Below are 21392 nucleotides of genomic sequence, written 5' to 3' on the forward strand. Positions count from 1 at the left end.
ATGTGCGCATGCGGTCACTGACAGTATGTTATGCCAAAGGAAACATGGCCAACTGATGCCATCTGGTAGGACTACTTGGCACAAGGGGACTCTGTGGTTCCGCGACATATTGTAGTAGTTAAAATTAACACTGTGACACTATTTGGCAGAAAAAGACACTGTACTATCTATTACTGTGTCTAAATCAGTCTCTCTCACCTTAAGGGTCCACGCTGCATTCACGCAGGGGGAGGAAGGACTCTGGAGTCTTTGGTCGTCTATCAAAAGCACAACATCATGTGCATGCATCAACATCAACCTCTTCACAATCATATATGACTTCTTCAGATGTCTATGCTCCTTAGTTTTATTTAATCCTCAGAAAACAACAACTTCATGAATAATAAACAGAGAAAAAAACAGAAAAGAAGTAAAATTTCAATTAAAAAAACTACTTACACTTCTCAGATCTCCTTGACAAAATGTAAAAATCATAAGATAGTCGATTTTTCAGAAGCATAACACAGTTGACCGTTTCCACGGCTTTGGCTCCATCCAGTGTGTAACGTGGAGGATCAGCGTCCTGTCGGTTTGACCATTTACAAGAAAAACTAATGCTTGCATTGTCTGCCCCTAATTAACTTCAGCTGCTCGGTCTCATGAAAAAACAGGAGAAACTACTCATGACTTGTTCCTTAATTATGTTGAACATTTGTAGCAATAAAGCAACGGAGTGGATGTATGTGTCAAAACTGGCAAATGGCCGCAGAGTGTTCACTAAAAACCCAGAGTGCACCATGTTCGGTCAGATAAGGTCCATGAGGATTTCATCTTCCATGACGCTGGAGACTTGGGGCATCCCGGGCTGCGGTACCGCTCCTCTCTGACCCCCAGACATCAGCACTGGACCTGCACGTGGATTTGAAAGGGGGGGTAAAGAAAAGAACAGAAATGTATTCAAGGGATTTTCTTTATATCTACAAGAATCCAACTAATGTTAACCATCAGAGAGACTTGAAGCATGATCGTACACCTAATAAAAGCTCCATCTTGTTTAACTCTGTTTCTGTGATGTACTAATGTGCTGCTTATTTAGGATTAGTGCTTTTTTAATGTTGTCTTTAATTACACATGAAAAGTAGAATGTCATCTGTGGATTAAATCATGACTGTAGCTACAAATTATATTTCCCATCTTTATCTGGACACACTCTTGACATTAATACAAACTTAACTGTTTCACATTTGTTTTTTGTTGAACTTAGTGCAGCATCTGTAGCCATTCATTCAAGCTGCTTCCAGACATGCACTGAAGTCCACACATTTTCCTGAAATGTGAACCTGATGGCGCTCACATGATACAGTGATAAACTGATGCGAGGCTCAAAGTTCCAGGACATTGAAATCAATGAATTTAACATATTTGTGTAATATTTTGTCAGAAAAACAAACCAGAAGAACTTACAATGAGCGAATACGGACGAGAATTACAAAGGTGGTGTTAAAGTAGTGAGGCTCTCACACATGTTGCTTAAAATAAACACAAATAACAGTCAAAAGATGCCACACGGAACGACACAAAGATTTGAGGAGATGAAATGTGAATAACCTGTCAAACCACATAGGATGACACTGACAGACACGGGGCCTGAGGAAACCAATATGCACTGTCACAATATGTAACTCATCTTCAGTGCATCTTTGTTTGTTTGTGGGACCATGGTAACGAAAAAAAAAAATTTCAATCTCAAAATCGATATCTAAAAGTACCTAAAGTTCTGCAAACTTTATTGCTCAATGAGAAGAAGAATTTAAATCAAATAATTGACAAATGTAAATCTGGCATTATGCACACTGGAATGGAACGTCCAACTCGAGCCAGTCTCTGTGCTACAGTGTGAAATTAGAAAATAAAAACGGGAAATTAAATGAATATTACTTTGCTTTGGAAAACATATTAGCGTAATGTAAATATGACAGCAGTGTAGGTAATAGGATATAAAAAAAAGCTTTTCTATATCTAACTCTGGGTGACTCATGTGTTTATATCCTTTTAGATATCAACCTTATGACCTTTCATTGAGGGACATTAACAGTCCTATGTTCTAATAATTCCATGTCAACTTGAATCCTTCCAAAGCTGTGGGGGGTGCATGCTGACCTGCCAGGGGCTGTCTCCACTGTGCCTGCATTTGAGCCCCCCCTCCTGGTGCAGAGTGGACCAACTGCTGCCCTAAACCCTGGTGAGACATTATGCCCGGCATGTGAGTGACGCCGCCCTGCTGCGAGGACACAGAGACAGAAGAACGTTAGCTTTGCTGAAACTCCTCTGGAACAGTAATTTACAGTATGAGACATTCACTAATAAAAAGCTGCTTGCTGCATTCTTACTGGCTGCTGTTGGCTGAGGAGGAGACTGCGAAGCTGTGGATTGGCTCCTGGGTTCGAGAGGCGCAGTATGGGACCCTGGGGCTGGGGTTGTCCGCTCTGTGCCACCTGGTTGGGTGGAACACCACTGACCGGCGGCTGCTGGTTAGCTGGTCCGGTTGCTCTCATTGTCATCTGAAGAAAGCCACACAGTTTAACCAGACATAAGATACGGTCACATTATAAGTTACACTGCACTCTACCCAGACACTGATCAGTGTGTTTACAGACTATCTTGTGATCATTTAGTAAATATGCCAACTAAATTAAACAATAACCCCATTTCCAAACACAGCACAAAAGTGCCTCTAATGGCAGACCTGACCTGTGAATTCACCAAAACCGCTTGAACGTCACAACAAAACAGGAAATACATGCCTGTATTTGAGCTTCAACAGAATTGAAGAGGTGATGGAGCAAATATCCGATAGAAGGAAATTTAATAAGACTGTACCTTTAAGCTCCATCTATCAGGTGATACAAGAAGACACAGTGAATGAGTTGTTCTACAGATTTTGGCTGTATGCTTTTACACAATTGAATGTTACAACTGTGTCAACCATGAAAATACTAACGAGTATCTGCATCTAGTTTGGAAGTCATGACCAGGATACTATGCTAACCCCAACCCATGTTAATAATAAATCTTTCCAGGTTTATATTCACCACCTTAAGGATGAAACTAACACAAACTTTGTGTACAAACAGCTCAGACGACGTCTTAACCAGGTCTGTCTATCCTGTTGGTTTTGTGTTGCCTGTCCCCTCATGCTCACCAACAAACACTTGCTCTTCAATAGCACAAACTCACGCATGCATGTTATCATTTAATATGTTTTGTTCAGAGACATGCTACAAGCAGAGCATTCAAGTCAACACATGCTAATAGGAAGCCAGCATGATGTTGAGCAGTGGGTTTATTGATCTATCACAACATTAATGCAGGTTAAAGGTTTTATTGTTATGGTTGATCAGTTTAGTGTTGACTCAGACCATCGAGTCATGTAAAAAAACTGAAACTACAGAATATGTTGTAAATCTGATGGTTCAGAAAACAGCGATCTGCATTAAAAACAGTTTCCAGTTTAAATGCTGTGATAGATAATTGTATATGGAACAAAAGAACCACATGTCCAAAAACTGGAACTGGTGTCAGGCTGGGCAATATAAAATATAAAAAATAAATACATTTGATATCAGTTTTCAATTTTAGTTTTCATATCAAATCAAATAATAACAAAAAAATCTCTTTCTCTAGGTTTAAAGACTGATTTTTGCTCCTAATTGAAAACTTTTTACAAACACATGCACTGAAACTGTGGAAATAACATCTTGAAATCTTCAGATGTATTTTATGCTTGTGCTTTATGCACAATGTCTATGCAACATATCTCTATACTGCACTTTGTTATATTGCTATGAATAAAAAGAACTTACTGTTTATTATTTATCATTATTATTGGAACCCATTGGTATATACTGTGTGAGCATCATAGAGGAAAAAAAGGCAAATAGGACGGAAGGACTGTGTTGTATCGATGAATCTGCTGTGTGATGATCTATGTGGTTCAGTAAAACCTGTCAATGCATAGTAGAACAACAGAAAACCTATCACAACTGAATAATGCTTTAATACTTTAAAAGCCTTTAAATCAGAGTCCCAGACCACATTGTATGATAAGAGGCTCCTGAGGGTCTCACCATGTTGTTCTGCCTCTGCTGCTCCTCCATCATAGAAACCTGACTAACAGGAGGCATGCCCACCACCACAGACTGGACACAGGACAGATCAGAGAGAAAGGAGGAATGGATTAAGAGTGGTGGAAGTGTGGGAAAAAAAGGGAGCACAGCGGAGGAGAGTGTTACTAGTAAGACATGCAGAAAACCAGCAGGCACCGGGGGTAGTAAAGGTGTCAACAGTAGGCAGTGTGAGAGGGGGAACTGATGTGGAAGCACAGGCACACATGCCAGCACAGTGTGGGCTCACTTACCTGCTGGACGTTGCCATGGGAGACAGGAATGGGACCAGAGGGCCTGTTGAGGAAGTTCTGGTTCGGTGGGACCTGACCAGGTTGCATTGGACCACCTGCGCCGCCCAGCTGCTGCATGGAAACAGAGAGAATGTGTAACAGGAGGACAGACGTTTTTCTAACAGCATCACATGGAAACATGTAACATTTTATCACCTTTATTTATCAACTCAGTAGTTGAGCCCAACTGATTAATGGCCAATATGAGCTTTTCACTGACAAATCTGTATCTTTGTTTATGTTTGCCAATATAACTTTTATTCCACAAAATAACCAATGCAGAAAAGATGTGCGTTTATGTTTACATTAAAAAAAAATCTTATTCCTAATAAAGTTTATGGTTAAACTGTAAAATATGAATATTACATTTCTTTGTTGTAAGGGTTTGATTATGACACAATTTCTAAAAATCTATATCAGAATTGAACGTTTTTTACTCTCTTATGTCAGTATCCGCATCCTAATCGGCCAGGCTCTACTTAGTATGCATACTCTTCTCAAGTACTACTCTGCCTTACCTCTATCACCATTGATATCTTTAAGATGCCCACTACAAATGTCTTTATTTTCCTGCATTCTGGGCTAAAGGTGATGGTGTCTTACCACTTTGCTAAAGCACATCACATCAGTACTTGTAGGAAAGGAAAATAACAAGGTCAAGGTGACCTTTTCGTTTTTCACACCTCATAAACATTCAAATACACAGATTTGTGTAGTAGCAAAATGAATGAACCATTAAATGTGGAACAAATAAGATCAAATATATGAAGTACTTGTAAAACAGAGCAGATCCTTGTTTTAATACAGATGTACGAAGCTCGATGATGAGTAAACAAACAGGTGAATGTGCCCGTGATCATTTAGATTCAGTCAAATTTACACATTCTGAGTATAACTTATCTCTGTTGTTCTTTGTAAACATATCTGTAAAAAAGACACCCCTTATAAGCCCAGAAGTATTGATTTATTTTCCGGCTTTCCATCCTCCAGCTCTGTGGAGACAGGTCTGGTTGTTTAAGAGTAAAAAAATGATGACCGTAACATCTGGATGAGTGTGTGTCCTGTTGCAGCTTGCTCCATCAATGTTTTGAGCTCAGAGGCTTCCAGAGAAACTTGAGAAAAATAGGAGTGCACGTATGACTGGAAACGCACAGTCAAAACTGATTCTGTTCTTAGAAAAGTGAGCGCTCACAACTCTCAAAGCTTTTGTCATCAACGTACCTCCACAAAACGCTGTTCCAAGAAGCACAGGGGGAGAGAACATGAAAGATACCGTCTTCATGTGTCTTTTACAGAAATTTGTGTCTATGTATTCTTGGGATAGAAACAAGGGCTGTGGATTCTATCCCTAATACTTAAATTAAAATTACTTTAGGAGGTTTTCCTTTGTGGCCAGAATGGACAGCAAGAAGAATTACAGTGACCAATAATCCTTTCAACATAATGAGCAGCATTGGGTTAAGCAATCATACCCATTATCTTTTTTGTCCAAACAAATATGTAAATTCTACACGTGCTGCACGTTTATGATGTTTTCTGTGTTGAAAGTGTTGGTCTGAATCTGCGTATACACGTCTTTTGTTCGCTGGCGTACAGACGGAAAGCAAAAAGGTACGTGGAGGATGATGATGCACCAGCGGAGATTCAACTTTAACCACCTCCCACTGAGGTGTTTGCTATTTTGTATTTCATGGTTTTTAAACAAATTGATGATTTAAGACTTCGGCTGTTTGCAGTCTGGAGTGTAAAAAAAAATCCTATCCATCCACAGTGGAAGGCAAAATAAGGAGGAGCAAGGAGGCAACCTGTTGCTCTAACTTACCGAAACACACCTCTAAGTAGGTTCTAACAATGCAGATTTATATTTAAAACATATACAGTATGTACACACATTTTATTTGAACAGTCCTGGACTTAAATAGGATTAAAGGAAATCCGAAAACTGTGCTGCCCCTAGCTGTGCTCTGCAGGTGCAGTGGGGGTTTGTTTGTTTCCATACAGAGGGAAAAGGGTTTTTCATTCTGCCTCTGAACCACAAATTATTAACTACAGACTCAGAAAAAAAGGAGATTCATTGAGCCAAATCTGAAAAAGTCACCCAGGGAATGTGCTAATGCATGGTGTGTTTTCTGACCGACGATAACATCTGCTTCTTTTTCTCTTATATACTGTTTGTGATTTATCTCACGTCTTTAACCCAGTAACCTGTAACATCCTGGATCACGATCAGGGTGAAATTATTCAATTTATCCACGCTGTGAACAGAACAAACTACAATCTCCATCCTGAAGAATGCCACTCCAGGGCTTTGTACAGAGAAACCTTAACTACTGGTCCAAATTGAAATTTTAATTACGTTAAGATTGCTGTAGCGCTTCCCTATTAGCGATGCAGCACTGAATATGTGATGATACACAAAAGGTAGAAAAAAAAAATCTTCATTATAATTTTATGTCTTCTGGCTTCTCTGAATGCCCTGATGCTCACACACAAAGATTCAAGTTACATATAGGGCCGACGCGCTTTTGCAAGGACATAAAATTAGCAGGCTGAGTACACAAATGCTATCGCCGTTGATGAGAGCAGACTGCGACAAGATACGTGATTTAACTCGTGTTAACCCAACAGCAGGCCTCATTCTTTTTTAAACCGAGGAATGCTGGTTCTCTGTGGCTGGATGCTGCATTGTCTCACATGGAACTATGCAATAAGCTGCAGTGGAGCAGACAGCTAATCCAGAGGACACATTTTAAATCATCCCGTCTCCGGGGATGAAGATGAGCAGGGAGGGAAAGTGAAGTTTTTCTGCCACGTGGACGAGGCAGCAGTTTGTGACCTGTGATGAACTCAGCAACAGGAACTGGTTCATTTGGTCTGTGGGGGTTGGAAGGAAGGGCCTGGATTAGAGATTTCTTTATCCTGTCCCTAAAGACGGGCACAAACCACTGCCACTCCATCACTTTGCATAGTGGCATCTCATGTACAATTACATCTTGAGAGCCCTGCAAAGCTAAATTTGTACAAAATGTAGCTGTTTTTAAAACTGAATCTCTAAGTTGTTAAGCCTTATTGTTGATATACGATATCATCCTCCTCAAATTGTGTTACTGCAATGACATTACACCGAACAGGTATTACAAAAACAAGACAGGTGTAAGAGGGCCGGGCCTGTATCTAATTTTATTTCTGATCAATCTGCTGATGATTTATCAGTTATGTTTATGAATGTTCAAAAGAATTCTCAGTACGTTAAGTGACTTAATCCATTTTGAGATGGGAACTTCAGCGTCGGCATCTTTAACGCACCGACTCACAGTGAATCTCTGGCTGTGTTCTCACATAGAAAACCCTCTACAGCATGTCAGGAGATATCTAGAGTCCAGTGCAAATCTGAAAGCAGCTTTATTAAAAGTCCTAAATGTTTATAAATTACCTTAACTAATGCTGATTAATGATGATGATGTTATTGTGTGTCTGGCACATGGAGGTTTCTTAGAAAAGTGCTCCATTGTGTGACAAGGTGGGAAAAAAAAGGTGTTATTGCAGCAGCCCGGCCAAAATAAGTGCCTTTCCTGACAACATCACCATCGCTTTGACTTTTAAAAAAAACGGCGGCAAGTTTTCCTGCAAAACAAGTTAGCTGCAAAACACTGCAGAAGATAAATATGGGAAGGGTTTAGCTGCTTTTGGCTTTAGCTTGAATTTAGCTCATCAGCTCATATCTTTCAAAGTAATAGAATGGTTGTTGATGGTGACAATAGCTTAGCTCTAACATGCTGATTAAGATAGTTGTTAAACTCAAAATTTTGAGGCTACATCCTTTTCTTCAGGGTGCAATATTTTAGTATTCAGATCAGGTAACTTTAATCCAATGGATTATGTTATTAATCACAAAAAATGCAATGTAATTTATATAAAGAGCACGGATGTATTGCATCTACATTTCCCTCACTTCAGCACAGGTAATGAGAGTGCAGTGAGAGAGTTAATGTTGCAGCTGCAGCTAACCCCATGAGCCTCTACTAGAGTGAGAGACTTTGGGGCTGCTGTGAAGATACTGGGTTCAATAAATGAAATGTCAATAACAATGCACCTTAATGCCTTAAACAATGCACCTCAATTCCCTGGTGCCGCTCCAAAATGCCTCCTTATTATCGCTTCCTTCTGGTTTCATTTTCTCACCCGCACTGAAACCTTCCCTCTCTTCCCACCACCCCGCTCCACTTTCTCCTCCTATCGCCACTCACCGCTCTGTGCTGCTGGACCTGCTTGTGGTTGGTGATGACTTGCCGGATGCCGTTGACGAAACCGCCCTGGTCGTTGGGAATGAGGCCCATGAATATTCTCTTCTTGGATGAATAGAGAAGCATCAGCACCCGCACCTCACAGGGTGATGTAGTGTGGGGGAAGTGGACGCAGCCAGCCTGGGGAGAGGGGGAGAGGGGGGGGGGTCACAGGTCAGATTAAGACCTTGACATGGGACTCCGGTGTAATTATGGGGTGGGGGCGAGCATGGGGACATAACCTGCTCCTGAGCTCCTTTGCTCAATCAAACATATCGGTTTTATAAATTGAATGGAAATGGTATTAACTTAATTCATACAGTGCTTTCCCTAGGCCGTAAATCAAATTGAGGCAAAGACTCAGAGCTCAGCTGGAATGAATACTATTAATGCTATTTCTCAATGGTGTTACCTTATTATCAATGCACCACACAGACAAAACCCCTATCATTATGCTAGCCTTCTGGAACTGAATCAGAACTAAACAATTAAAGCTTTTTTTGTCTGAACGGATTGCAAAGCATATTTCAAATCCTATTATCTAGCCTGAATGTGACTGGATGTATAGCCTGGAACCCCCTCTAGAGTCTCGAACAAAACACTGCAACACACCTTCGTGTTCAGCCCATCTACTGGACAGAGGTTGGAGCTGCACTCATTTGTCACTCATGGAAAATGTATTGAGGCACACTGAATGATGTATAAGATAAGGGACATGGAGGAAATGCACATTTGAGGTTCATCAAGAGGATGCGTGATTAAAAACTTACGAAACCACTGGCCATAATGCGGTAGAGGCCTTTCAGCGACTCCAAGTCTTTGTTGGTGAAGAGAAACTGAACCATTCGAGAGTTTCTGAAGAGGTGACCTAAGGTTGTCTACAAAGAGAGCAGGCGAGAAAGGACTTAGTTATGCATCTTTCATAAAGAAATCACTGCTGCAAACAAGAGTCAGCACAGCACTTTCACACATTAAAAAAAAAAAAAAAATAAAGCATTCACCAGTAACTGCTGAGGAATCAGCTGCATAATAAGTTTCTGGGGCCACTGGTCTGTGTTTCTGTAAAGAGAAACATACAGCATAGCAATTCCAAATTTGTTTTAAAACCAATTCTTTTCATACACATTAGGTCCAGTATATCAGTGGCTACTCACAGATTTTCACCCTGGTTGACGTGCACTTGGCATGGCAGAGAACGCGTTAGTTTGGTGGCTGAATCCATGGATGAGGCTTTAGGCTTCTGCAGGGAATTGATTCAGAGGGGAATGGGTGCGGAATAACAATAAAATGAAAATTAGGAAGCGAGTCTGAAAAAAATACCTGGAGGAGCACATGGGTAACATAACTTTACATGGAGCTCACAGGGTTTTGAGAGCTTTAGAACAACTTTTTAGCAAAACAAAGCTCTTAGAACTAATTAACTTTACAAAAATTATAGACACATTACTGTTGTGCTCAGTAAAGACAAGGACGTTATAATGGCATAAAAACAAATATGGCTCAAAATTAAGTCACTGCAAAGTTAAAATAAGTATTAAAAACAAAGTCCTTGATCTGCCCCATGATTTAGAAGTGCACTGAAATGAAATTGATTCTCCTCTGAACCATACCACATCCATTAAAGGTCATATAAGGAACATTTCCTTTTTGTTGATTTTGGCGCCTCTGTGGACAAAAGCAGTAATGTTTCCACTGTCACCTGTCATAAAAACCTTGGTCCAGGCACCATGTGCATTGATTTTGGAAGAAATGAAAAAAACACACATGTAGCGAGTTCAGGAAACACACCAAGAAAACGCTTTGACAACGCAGCGCTCTTTGGATTGTTTTTACTGTGATGATATGACATGAAAGAAGGACTGCATTAGTTCACAGCCTCTGGCAGAAAGTATGGAGGAGGACAGGGTTATCAAGCCAGAGATTTTAAGATTACGATGTGGTCTGTAGCACGCTAGCTGCTGATAAAGCATGTTCAACGTGATCTCTGGACTCCAGCTAGACTGTCACCTCTGGTGTTTGTAATATTTATGGACAGGACCACAAGGTGCTGCTGGTGACACTGGAGTAACACCTCTGTTATTTGTGGATTGCGTTACTGTTTTCATTTTCAATGTGCGATGGAGGTCGGGATGAGGAACGGCATTTGTGAGTCAAACATCAAGGTTCTCTGCAGGAATAAGCTTGACTTCACTCCTGGGTCAAATTATTCTGCAGTACACACTGATTTTAAACGACTATGGGTCCAATCAGCAGTGATGGAAATGTGACACCAGGGTGAACGCTACTTTGGCAAAACAGTGAGGTGAAAGAGCACCATAGCTAATGATGCATTTGTAATGTCAAACATGAATCACTGGGGTAAAAGAAACTACACTCCTCAACTGGCGATGGGAAAGGAGTTGATCTCCTTTTCTAGCTGGTTTACCCATGTTTAAAAAACCTTTGTATACCCACTATTCTTGGTGTAAAACAGCTATTAGTAGCTAATAATTTCACTTGTGGTTAAGCAAAGGATGCCTCTGTATTGTTTCTCTAGGATAAAAAAAACACACTGGTACAGGACACAGGGATATGCTGAGGGAATATTTAGTATTCTTTCAACTGGCCTGGGAGCAGTTGGAGAATATAGTAGAGAATTATCATACAGTATATGAGCTGCACTGTTCACCCTTCTGCCCCTGCGACCTCAATTAGGGCAAGCAATTAAAATAAGGATGGATGGATGAACTTTTAGAGACGGGCAGATAACCTGTTCTTAAGCAAAATGTCAAGAAACACAAAAAAGCATGTCGATGCAGCAATCCTACTGGGAAAAATGCCATCACTCTTAATCTTCAGAGCATCAATAAAGGATCAATGATCAATCAATCACATATAAGTCAGGCCTACTGTACACCCAGTGCGGTCCATTACGAATGCATTGTGCTTGGCTTTCTCTGCAGACACATGGGATACATATTAGAGGCGGATGGACAGTGACTAAACACATCTCCCTTCAGTTATAGGTGGCTTTAAAAAGACATTCTGAAACATTATCCTACATTTTGCACGGCAAAATCTTTCCAGAATCAACAGACTGATATTCAGCCAAAACAGCATCATATTGATAACACTGTGCTGAGAACAAGATCCAGCCAAATGAGTTTGAGGAGTGAAGAGGAAACAGCAGATCACGAGCAGCGTTTCATGCTCAGAGTCTTCCTCTCAGGCTATTTTGCGACTGTACATTTTAATTTGCAAGATTTAGAGTTTCCTGAGCTTTACACTCTTATTGCTGTCCATTTAACCGACATAAATAATTTTGACAAAGTAGAAGAGAGAGGATGAGGGTGTAGTCAATAGGGGGGGATTGATCTGAGTCTGTCCTACCGAACACAAACACTTGAAGGCCTTACGAGTGTTGCATAAAAGCCATTAACATCCACTCTCCAAGATCAGCACAGCAGCTGTAAACTAAATCAATATGACCTTGAGCTAAACAAATAGAAAAAGGTTGGTATAATGATGTGCAATTAATCACAGTGCATAACAATCAATGACAAATGATTATTAAAGACATACCACAGTGGTGATGATCACAGTATGTTGGCAGAGAAGTCAATACCAACTCAAGTTTTGAATCCAGCTTTCTACTACAGGCAGCTGGGACATCAGACCAGCAAAGTTAATTAAAAAAAACTGTTTGACGTTTTGGGAAATATTCACTTTACTGCCGAGAGTAGGATGAGAGGATCGATACCACTCTCTTATCTGTCTGTTGGATATAAATCTGGAGCCAGCTTGTTAGCTTACCTTAGCATAAAGACTGAAAGACTGTCTAAAATCCAGTTCCTAACAAAGCATTAATTTACAGCCTTTCTTTCAAGGTATCAGACATTCTGTCAGTGGGAGTCATGTTTTCACTAAAAAGGACATCTATTTAACATTAGACTTTGCTGAGTGTTACCTCTTGCCACTCAAGAACGCCAGTCCAAGCAACAATCTTATTGGCCACTCCTTGCTGCTGTCCAATTGCATTTGCATTGCTTTGAGGTCCAGACACACCAGGCTGTCAAATGAAATAGAACAGGAGGTGGTTACATGTAGTCAACAGGTGCAATTTAAAAACAGAACGGAACCTTTGACTGTCAAACACCTTCGTTAAAGCACAAAGACACAGAATCAATTATGTTTCTCATTAAGTTAATAATACAAAGCATGTCATTTTGTAAAGTAGATTAAAGTTGAACATCATTCAATATTAGGTTTGGCTTTAATCAATATTAAAATAAAATTCATGTTCTTCTACTCGGAAGAAGAATCAATGAATGAATTTGAAAACAGATTAAAAAAAACAATGACTGTACCCTCTGTGATTTTTTTAGTGAAAGTGGAACATGTTCTGGTTTTGATCTGATCGTAGTAATAACATTTAAAATTCGTTTTGATATCAGACTTCTGACAGTGTGTTCGTCTGCAAAATCCACTCCCGGCAGCTGTTGATACAGCATTACAGATCAGTGAAGTCTTGGTAGTCTGACTCGAGACTGAGCTGGGCCATTTCCATTCAAATATACCAATATGATTTAAGCATTAATATTGTTTACAAGGGGGTGAAAATAGCAAATTGACTGATTGCTGCGAAACAACTCCACTGAATGTTGACTGATCTATCTAAAACATCCTGAATACTGCCTTTATATCAAGAGCCCATGTACAACTCATGTCTCTGTAGAAAATACTGACAGTGACCAGTGATGTGTCTACATGTGAACCTGATCTACGGACAGGTCATCTAGAAGCGTGAGTGGTGTAAACTAAGTGGGATAAAAAGATTTTCAGAAACTCTGTGGCTCAAGATTCAATGTCTGCTGGTCGCACTGTGAGTAAATACACAGAGCAAGACCAGCTGAATTTGTGTTAATCTAAGTTGAATTTGTAATGTTGAAAAGATCTTTTATATTCACAAAAACCTGTACACCACAAGACAGGAAAGAAACACTAAAAAAAAGCATGTTATATCACCTTTAAACAGCAACTAAACACAACTCTAGGTCACCGTAATTGTTCCTTCTGTACATTAAACAAAGATTAAATGATTTCCAAGCACAATTCCAATGTAAGACACAGGGGACGGAATCTACAGTCCCCATTCTGTGCAGGTTCAGTTGAAGGTAGCATGAGGTTTAAGCAGTCTGAGCTAATCAAATCAGGCTGCTTTCTTCTAACTTACGGTGTCTTTACTACAAATTCCTGCAATGCATTAGGATCCCTCAACTACTGCTCCACAGGGAAGCACAGAGGGAATCTGGCACAAAACCAGACTCATGTAGAAATGTGTCCTCTTCATTTGTCTAGCTACTTGGACACTTGCATGTATAAGGGGATTGTTTCGAGGCCAGCATGGACAGGAAGAAGGATTACAGCAACCAATTACCGATACGGGTATTTGACAATTATTTTAAGAGAAACTTAGTTTCAACAGATACTTTAAAGCTCTAGCTCTGCTTTTCGTTATGTTTTGGATATATATATTTAGGTTAAGGTAAAAAGTAAAAAGTGTGACAATGGCTAAGGATTGAGTTAGGTGGTGTTAAGTTCCTGTCCTGGAAGTTTTAACTGATATCATTTCATTGGATTTATATTGATTATTGTCTTACCATGTTGGACTGCACTGAAGGCGCTGTGGGCTGATTCGCTGAGGGCTGCTGTTGAGGTGGCTGCTGTGGTTGCTGATTGGGTACAGGCTGCCCTGGGGGTGGGACCGGCTGCTGCTGATTTGGAGGAATTTGTTGCTGTGGCATCATAGGCTGCGATGCTGTAGTGACTGTCGATATGCTGGGCTGACTGAGCTTCACCACGGGGACTGATGGAATGTTTGGCTGACTGGTGAAGGGGGGGCCTTGATTGACCATTCCTGGGACTGGAGGAGGAGAGAGAAAACAAGTCAGAACATACACCACATTTAAAAACATGAACATTATTGATGGTAAGAGACAATAAAGCTATCATGCCCAAAATCAACCAAGTCTGAGAGTGCATTTATTTTTGCAGAAACAATACATTGACAGTATTTTAAGAAAACTAAACTCCAGAAAAAGAGATAAAAGGCCATACTGTAAAAAGCCCCCACTTAAAGTATGTAAACACAGAGGCAATGAAATTAAAATCTTGGCAAACATGAATTGTTCGCAGATGCCCACAGAGTCCCCCTGGTAACTCACAGCGACTCTTCTGGACGTTGGCTGCCTCCACGGCCATCTGTGCAGCCACCTGAGCTGCACTCATGGCAGCCGAATTCTGTCAGCAAGCAGATTAAAAGGAAGACAAAGAAGGGTGAAACATTTTAGGGAAGGAACTTAAACAACACTGTCTGAAACTGAGCCAAAAGCAAGCAGCGGGAATTAAATCTCCAGGCAGCCTTGCGCTGTATGGCTTCTTGCCAATTACCTGATAAGAGTGGGGTGGGTTTATGGGTGGAGGGGGCTGTGAGGCTCCAACGAGAGGCTGAGAGACAGCGAGCACCTGAGGAGGGAGGACAGGTTTGAGTGGTCCGGGTCCTAAGGAAACTGGAGACAGTCAATAGTAGATGCTTAGAGTTGTCATACAGTTTTGCAATGTAAACTTGAGAACATTTAGAATTCAGAGAGTAAGAGTACAACATTGGCTCGTTATAGGCAGATAAAAATACATAATTATCAGGGAATTCACTCCACCTCACTAAAAAGTGTAGGAGTAACCAATGGGAAGAGCTCAAAATGGTTTTATTAATAACAAATAACACAAACTAAACACATTTTTTATATCTCCTGCAGCAATTAACACATGTAAAATTAGCAACTGGTGGCTTACTACTAATATATTTTATGGGGATGTGATTAAAGGAAACTTGCCAAATGAAACTAAAAACTAAATCAGAGAGGAAGTTGGAAGAGTTTGCTGCTGATGGCGGAGGTACAACAAAGAAAAGGGCAATTTTGAGCCTCGATTGAACAAAGAATGCACAGAATGAGATAAACAACATTAATGCCAGGTCTACTCATGTCGTTTGCAGCCTGAAGAAATAGAAAACAGCAGAGTAGCCTGCTAACCAAAAAGGACAATGCATTGTGATCAAACACTAAACTGAATCATCAATTCAAAAACACTCTTCCTATCTTGAAGTCTGTATGAGTGTTAAGTTAAAGTCATTCACAATATTTGTTTTAATTGGCATTTATTGCAGTCATTTCAGACTAAGTAACAAATAACGACCAAGTTAAGAGACAACTGAAGCCCTCTACAGATAGCATAACCGTAAACTTTTAAAGAATTAGGTGAAAGGGCATGTGATGAGCAGCATCTTGATTAAGAACAATCAGAAGACAGACACATAACACTGAAATGTTATCTCCTCATAAATGTTATGGCCAATGTGTTGGCAAACAGTTTCCTATTCAAACACTCTTCAGACACTGAGCAAGATTAGATTTCATTTTGACAAGATGTAAAATTAACTCTTGAGATAAAAAACATCTGTCTCTCCATCACTTAGAAGATGGTCTTTTACTACTTGCTAACTGTGTTGATACTAAATGCTTGACAAGCAGCCTATACTTAAACCAATTTTATGAGAGGCTTTTTAGTAGAGATTATTATAATAATGACTACAGGCCATATGAGGACCAGGTCTTTTCAGTACACAGGTTGAAGGTTGTTTAACAGCTTTGATTGCCTCTTGTAGCTGTAGTTTGTATTAAGTTTACCTGTGATCCAACCAGAAACACTGCTTATTCATAGACATTTTAATTGAACAAACAGACTTATAGAGGTTTTAATCATCGTTTCTCACCAGGAAGTGAAATTCCTCTGACCAGGACCATGTGGAAAGGGTCCTGACTGTAGTCTTGATGGGGTTCAACCACGCCACCTGCAGGAGACGCCCGCTCAAACAAAGACCTGAGAGCCGGCAGCTTCCGAGGGGCCACCACTGAGAAGTGAATTCCTTTCTAAAAAGTTTGAAAACAAAAAAACATTCAATGAAACCCAATAATCTATTTCTATATCAATCTAACACAGAAAACTAGAAAATGACTCTGTTCTAAGAATATGTATAGTAAAAAATAACTATTTAGGTAATTTTGCCATATATGTCCCTAATGGAGAACATATCACTCATAACTTACATCTCTGATGATTTTGACCAAGTTGTCCGCTGTGCAGCCAGTGTAGCTGACACTCTCCACAGCAGGGAGCAGATATGGAGGAGAGTTACACAGCAGCACGCACACCTTGTGCGTTTGACCACTGAAAAAGGCAAAAAGAGAAAAGGCAAAAGGTTAGGCGTTTCCTCCTGACTAGTGTCCCTATAAAAGTGAACTAACTACTGACTGTTAACTTATTCACTAAGGTGTTAAACATTTATTTTTTAGATGAATAAATCCTACACTTGGAACTACAGTTGCAACACTTCCACTTAAACTCAGTCGTGGTGTTTTCCATTTAAAGAAGCCAGAGAGCCGTCTGTAGATCTGTTACCACTGCTTCAATTAAGCAATTAAGAAAAGCAGAAAAACCCATAACTGAGTTACCTGACTGAGCCAGAACTTATCAAGCATGCAGACGACCATAGTTTTGTTCGTTAACAAGGTAATGTTACTATGTTAATTACATTACGTTATTATGACCAAACAGGACAGACAGCCAAATAGTTATAGGCTGAGTGATGAATACTCTAGAGAACTAGATTACTTCATACGGAGTGTGTAAAAGAAAGATTGTCTTACATTTGCTCCCTCATCTTCTTAAAATCATCAAAGAGTTGCAGGGCCACAGAGAGGCCCTCTGCAATTAGACTACAACTTTCTGCTCCTCCTCCCATGAACCTGTGTGGAAAAAAACAGGATAATATTTAATATTCAACAATTTTCAATGTCTGCTGTCAATGTGTAAGAACATCAACTTCTTAATATTTAATTAGATAATAGATGTATTACTGGATGCTGTCAATCCATGAGACAAACTCAAAGGCAGAGCTGGTTGGTGCGTGGCATTGAACGTATGACTCAGGAGCACAGTCCACTGTGTTGAACACCACGAGGCCATACTGTGTCCCTCCATACTGGAGCAGCAGAAATATAGGGTCATTTTATTAGTAACACTTACTTTTTTTAACTACCCAGTAAAAATGTAATAATTATAACAACAAGGGAAAAACACTCACATCTCCACCAAAATCTGTTTCTGCTGGGGGCCCTCCATTGAAATATCTGTGGCAAAAAATATTAGAAATAAAATAAACTAAAATAATACATGAATCAAAAATGAATACCTTAGAACAGAAGTGCTGCTGTGGCCTTACTCAATAGCTGGAAGAATGTAATTTTTCCTTAAAGATTCAAAGTAGGGTCCCAGGTTCGCTGTCCCTTCGATGACAAACACCACATCGGCCACCTGGTTGGTCCCAGGCTTAGCTGATGGCTCCATGAGTGCAGAACCTGCCACCATGGAACTGGACAAAGAAGGAGCAGATTTAAATTAAAGAGAAGCCTCCCTCGAAAATCCATTCATCTGTTATGTTGATTATCTGCAAAGAAAAAAACTGGGAGAGACGGGCAGCAGCCAAACATTTTTAGCGCTCATTAACACTGACTACAGTATCTAACTGGGTCATTCATAAGAAAACCATGGAACCAAAATTGAATGTGCCTCAGGTCTCGATTAAAGTTAAAGCTCATTTAGAACGTTTTGCTAGGATTCTGTAAGTTAAACTGGTCACATCTTCCTTAATATGTCATAGAGAAAAAATGATCATGTCAGTTTAAAGCTCTATTCCAGCTCCATATTTATCTTAACAGTACCCTATCCTGAATATTAAAGCGTATGAGTGATTTTACGTTAAGAATGAAAAAAACAGCAGTTAAATAAAATTGGTAACAATTTCAAGCAGGTTGATTTGTAATGTCATCAGAACATCCAGAAAGTCTTTGGTTTTAGAGTGGTTGCTTGGATATCATTGTTTATCTCAAATAGCATCACGTCAGTAATCCTTTAAAATGTTGATCAGTGCTTGGTCAGTCCAATACACTTAAAGTGTGTTCAAAGAAATACGCTTAAGCTACAGATCAATTCAATTTGGTGCTAAACTACACTTACAATACTATTTGTAATGGAATAATGAGCCTGATGATTTGACATGGAAATACCAATCATGCTTCTCCGCGTACAAGTTGAAAAATACAGCCACTGAATCTTTTGGGACATTTTATTCCTCTGTTGGCTATAAACACAAAAGCAGCACACGTGTGTCAAAGTTTGACTTTGTATCTGTAACCGCCTCCTGTTCCTGAAAGTCTGATGCTACCTGGTGTCATCTGTGGAGTAAGCGTGTGCGTATTTGTTGTTACCAAAAGTTAGTGAGCACTGGGGCTAGCATGCTAACAAGCTAGCTTCCATCCCAGCACCTAAGACAAAGCGCTAATGTCATTAAAACTAATATTATCTATCTATTCACGCGTGGACACAAGAAAACACGAACACCGCGCATCCACAACAGTTTTTAACGGGTTTCGGGGTTTTAAGGGTTACTTGAGGGTAAACGTCTGGGTGCTATTTGAACTAACTCAGCTAAAACAGCCTGAGCTAGTCAGCTAGCATCCGGCAGGTACATGCTATGTACTGACCTGATGGTGAGAGGCTGCTAATGGAGACTCGGGCTCAGAAAACACACACAAATAAGAAAAGGCAGAGCTTGAATCGACAGAAAACTGAAGCGGAGCAGCTAGCATCAGCCATTTGTTGTATTTATGACGGAAGTGATACAACGACACGCCTACAAAATATGACGCAGGGGTCATCTTCTTCGTCTCTTGTGAAGATAAGACGCACCGGGGCAGAGTGCTGCCACCTACTGTCTGCAATCAAGATGGATGCAAATGCTGCTCATCACACGATAAGAACACTAATAATAAAATACATTGTGTTGTCTGTGTTATTTAACTGTTGATTCCACTGATTTGCTATCTTGCTCATTGTGAGGCATGTTGTAACCATGTTTTGAAAAAGTGCTATATAAATAAAGTTTAGTACTATTCTACTATTTTATTTACATCTATATATGTAAAATGTTTCAATGTACTATTAACACAGTTCATACCTTTGGGAAATCTGTGTGAAATCATGATGCAAACTATGAAAGTAAAAACTTGTTTTTGGGGCCAAATATTTTTACTGAAGTCCACAGACACCCAGTATCTCTCTTTTATTGCAGCATCCATTAAATTGAAAGAATTGCTGTTTCGTGGTTGTGGTTATGCCAAATTATTAAAACATTTTATCACTCTCATATTTAGTTATTTGCACTTTAAAGACCAAGAGAAATCAATGTGCTTTCCATTAATACATCAAATTAATTACATTACATAAAATGTAAGGGAAACATCAAGAAAATAAAAATTACATAAAGGGATATTTAAAAAAATACTGTGCAAACACAATGCAGTACATATGAGAATATAGTTCCAGATGTGAAAATATGGCAGTGGCCAAAAGAATAGCTTTTGAAAGAGGTTATTCAAGATATGTTGTTCATAAATAAACTCTACACATCATCCCTATGTTGAGCTTTGCCTCTGGGCAGGAAACACAACTGTCTCAGATGACCTGACATCTGGACAGTTCACAAAATAGGACATTTTTATTTTGGCCCCAAACCATCCAACAGTAGGGTTTTTCAAAAAGTCTTTGATGAACAGGAAGAAAATGCAAAGGTCTGAGAAGTGGTGTGATATGTTCCACTTCCTTGAATAGGCTCATTGTCATTGACTTTTTGCAAAGACCTCCAAAGACACAATTAGCAGCCAAGCGTGTTTGAGATTGAAATTGTTGAGGCTGTTAAAAGAGACCGTATCGTATTACAATCTCTTCCGTATTTGAGAAGGGTATTTTTTCATGTGCATCCAGTGAAGTTGAATTCATTCCAAGTCTAGTTGCATTTTTCTTTTCAAACAAATGCCCTTAGAGGCAGAAGCTGACATTGAATGAAGCTTGGAAGCACCGGGTCATCACTCACACAGCATTATCTTGGATTAAACCTTGAAACCTCACTCTTTGTAAGTGCTCCACCGGTGGCATTAGTCATTACAAAGGTCATCTGTTATCGTATCTGCTTCAAATCCATCTAATGGCCATCCTGAGCGAGACAGGGCAGGGGGCCAACAGACGACTTCCGACAAGGGTAAAACTGGAAATCTGTGCAAGGCATTTAAAATCCTAAATGACTGGGAAAAGGCTGCATTGCATTAACCATTGACTTTTAAATGATGGCAATGACAGAGACATGATATTCAATTCAGTTTTGCTCTGCTGACCAACTCAAGATCACGTTCAGATGTGTCGTTATATAAAAATCTAACTGAGGCTGGTGTGATGCTCGGCCTGGAGGGGAGAGAAAAACCTGACATGTTGCTGGCATTACGTGAACAGCAGCAGAATTGATGCTGCTACAAGACCTGCTGAATACCCAGCCCCTGCTGAAGATTGACCTTGAGTATGTTTCTTGCATAGAAAGCAGGGCGATGTGGGAAATATGCACCATTTAAAGTATTCTGAACATAACATGTAGAAAACTACCGGTGTCAGCTTAAGATTTGCTGAAAGCAAACATAGCATTATGTCTTGTGAGAGACATTCGTAGGTGAAATCTATTTTTTATTGTT

The 21392-nt window shown here is 39.8% G+C and overlaps 1 protein-coding gene across 6 annotated transcripts; it reads right to left on the minus strand.

Annotated features, from left to right (window-relative positions):
* Positions 1-328: 328 nt before the first annotated feature.
* med25 (mediator complex subunit 25) lies at positions 329-19548 on the minus strand. Of its 6 annotated transcripts, none has more exons than XM_020094786.2 (20): positions 19359-19505; positions 18038-18187; positions 17900-17945; positions 17673-17797; positions 17463-17561; positions 16863-16983; positions 16529-16685; positions 15148-15266; positions 14922-14997; positions 14358-14620; positions 12665-12766; positions 9873-9958; positions 9720-9777; positions 9489-9596; positions 8683-8859; positions 4397-4507; positions 4107-4178; positions 2370-2540; positions 2140-2260; positions 329-888 (listed from the first exon to the last, which is right to left on the minus strand). In XM_020094786.2, exons 2-20 carry the CDS (start codon positions 18181-18183, stop codon positions 785-787), a joined length of 2262 nt encoding a protein of 753 aa, XP_019950345.1. In that variant the 5' UTR covers positions 18184-18187; positions 19359-19505; the 3' UTR covers positions 329-784. The 6 variants fall into 6 exon arrangements, with proteins under 6 accessions (XP_019950345.1, XP_019950347.1, XP_019950346.1 ...); XM_020094788.2 differs by having other exon boundaries at positions 9873-9955; positions 19359-19501; XM_020094787.2 differs by having other exon boundaries at positions 4397-4504; positions 19359-19501.
* Between the last annotated feature and the right edge of the window lie 1844 nt (positions 19549-21392).

This window comes from Paralichthys olivaceus, chromosome 5 (assembly GCF_024713975.1).
Source record: "Paralichthys olivaceus isolate ysfri-2021 chromosome 5, ASM2471397v2, whole genome shotgun sequence".
Lineage (NCBI taxonomy): Eukaryota > Metazoa > Chordata > Actinopteri > Pleuronectiformes > Paralichthyidae > Paralichthys > Paralichthys olivaceus.

Excerpts from the sequence above, each read along its gene's own strand:
- med25 (XM_020094786.2), bottom strand. The coding sequence starts at position 18,183 with ATGGTGGCAGGTTCTGCACTCATGGAGCCATCAGCTAAGCCTGGGACC. Across the intron at positions 14,998-15,147 it reads ACCCACCCCACTCTTATCAG|AATTCGGCTGCCATGAGTGC; the intron begins GTAATTGGCAAG and ends GCTTGCTGACAG. Across the intron at positions 9,778-9,872 it reads GTCAACCAGGGTGAAAATCT|AAACACAGACCAGTGGCCCC; the intron begins GTGAGTAGCCAC and ends TTCTCTTTACAG.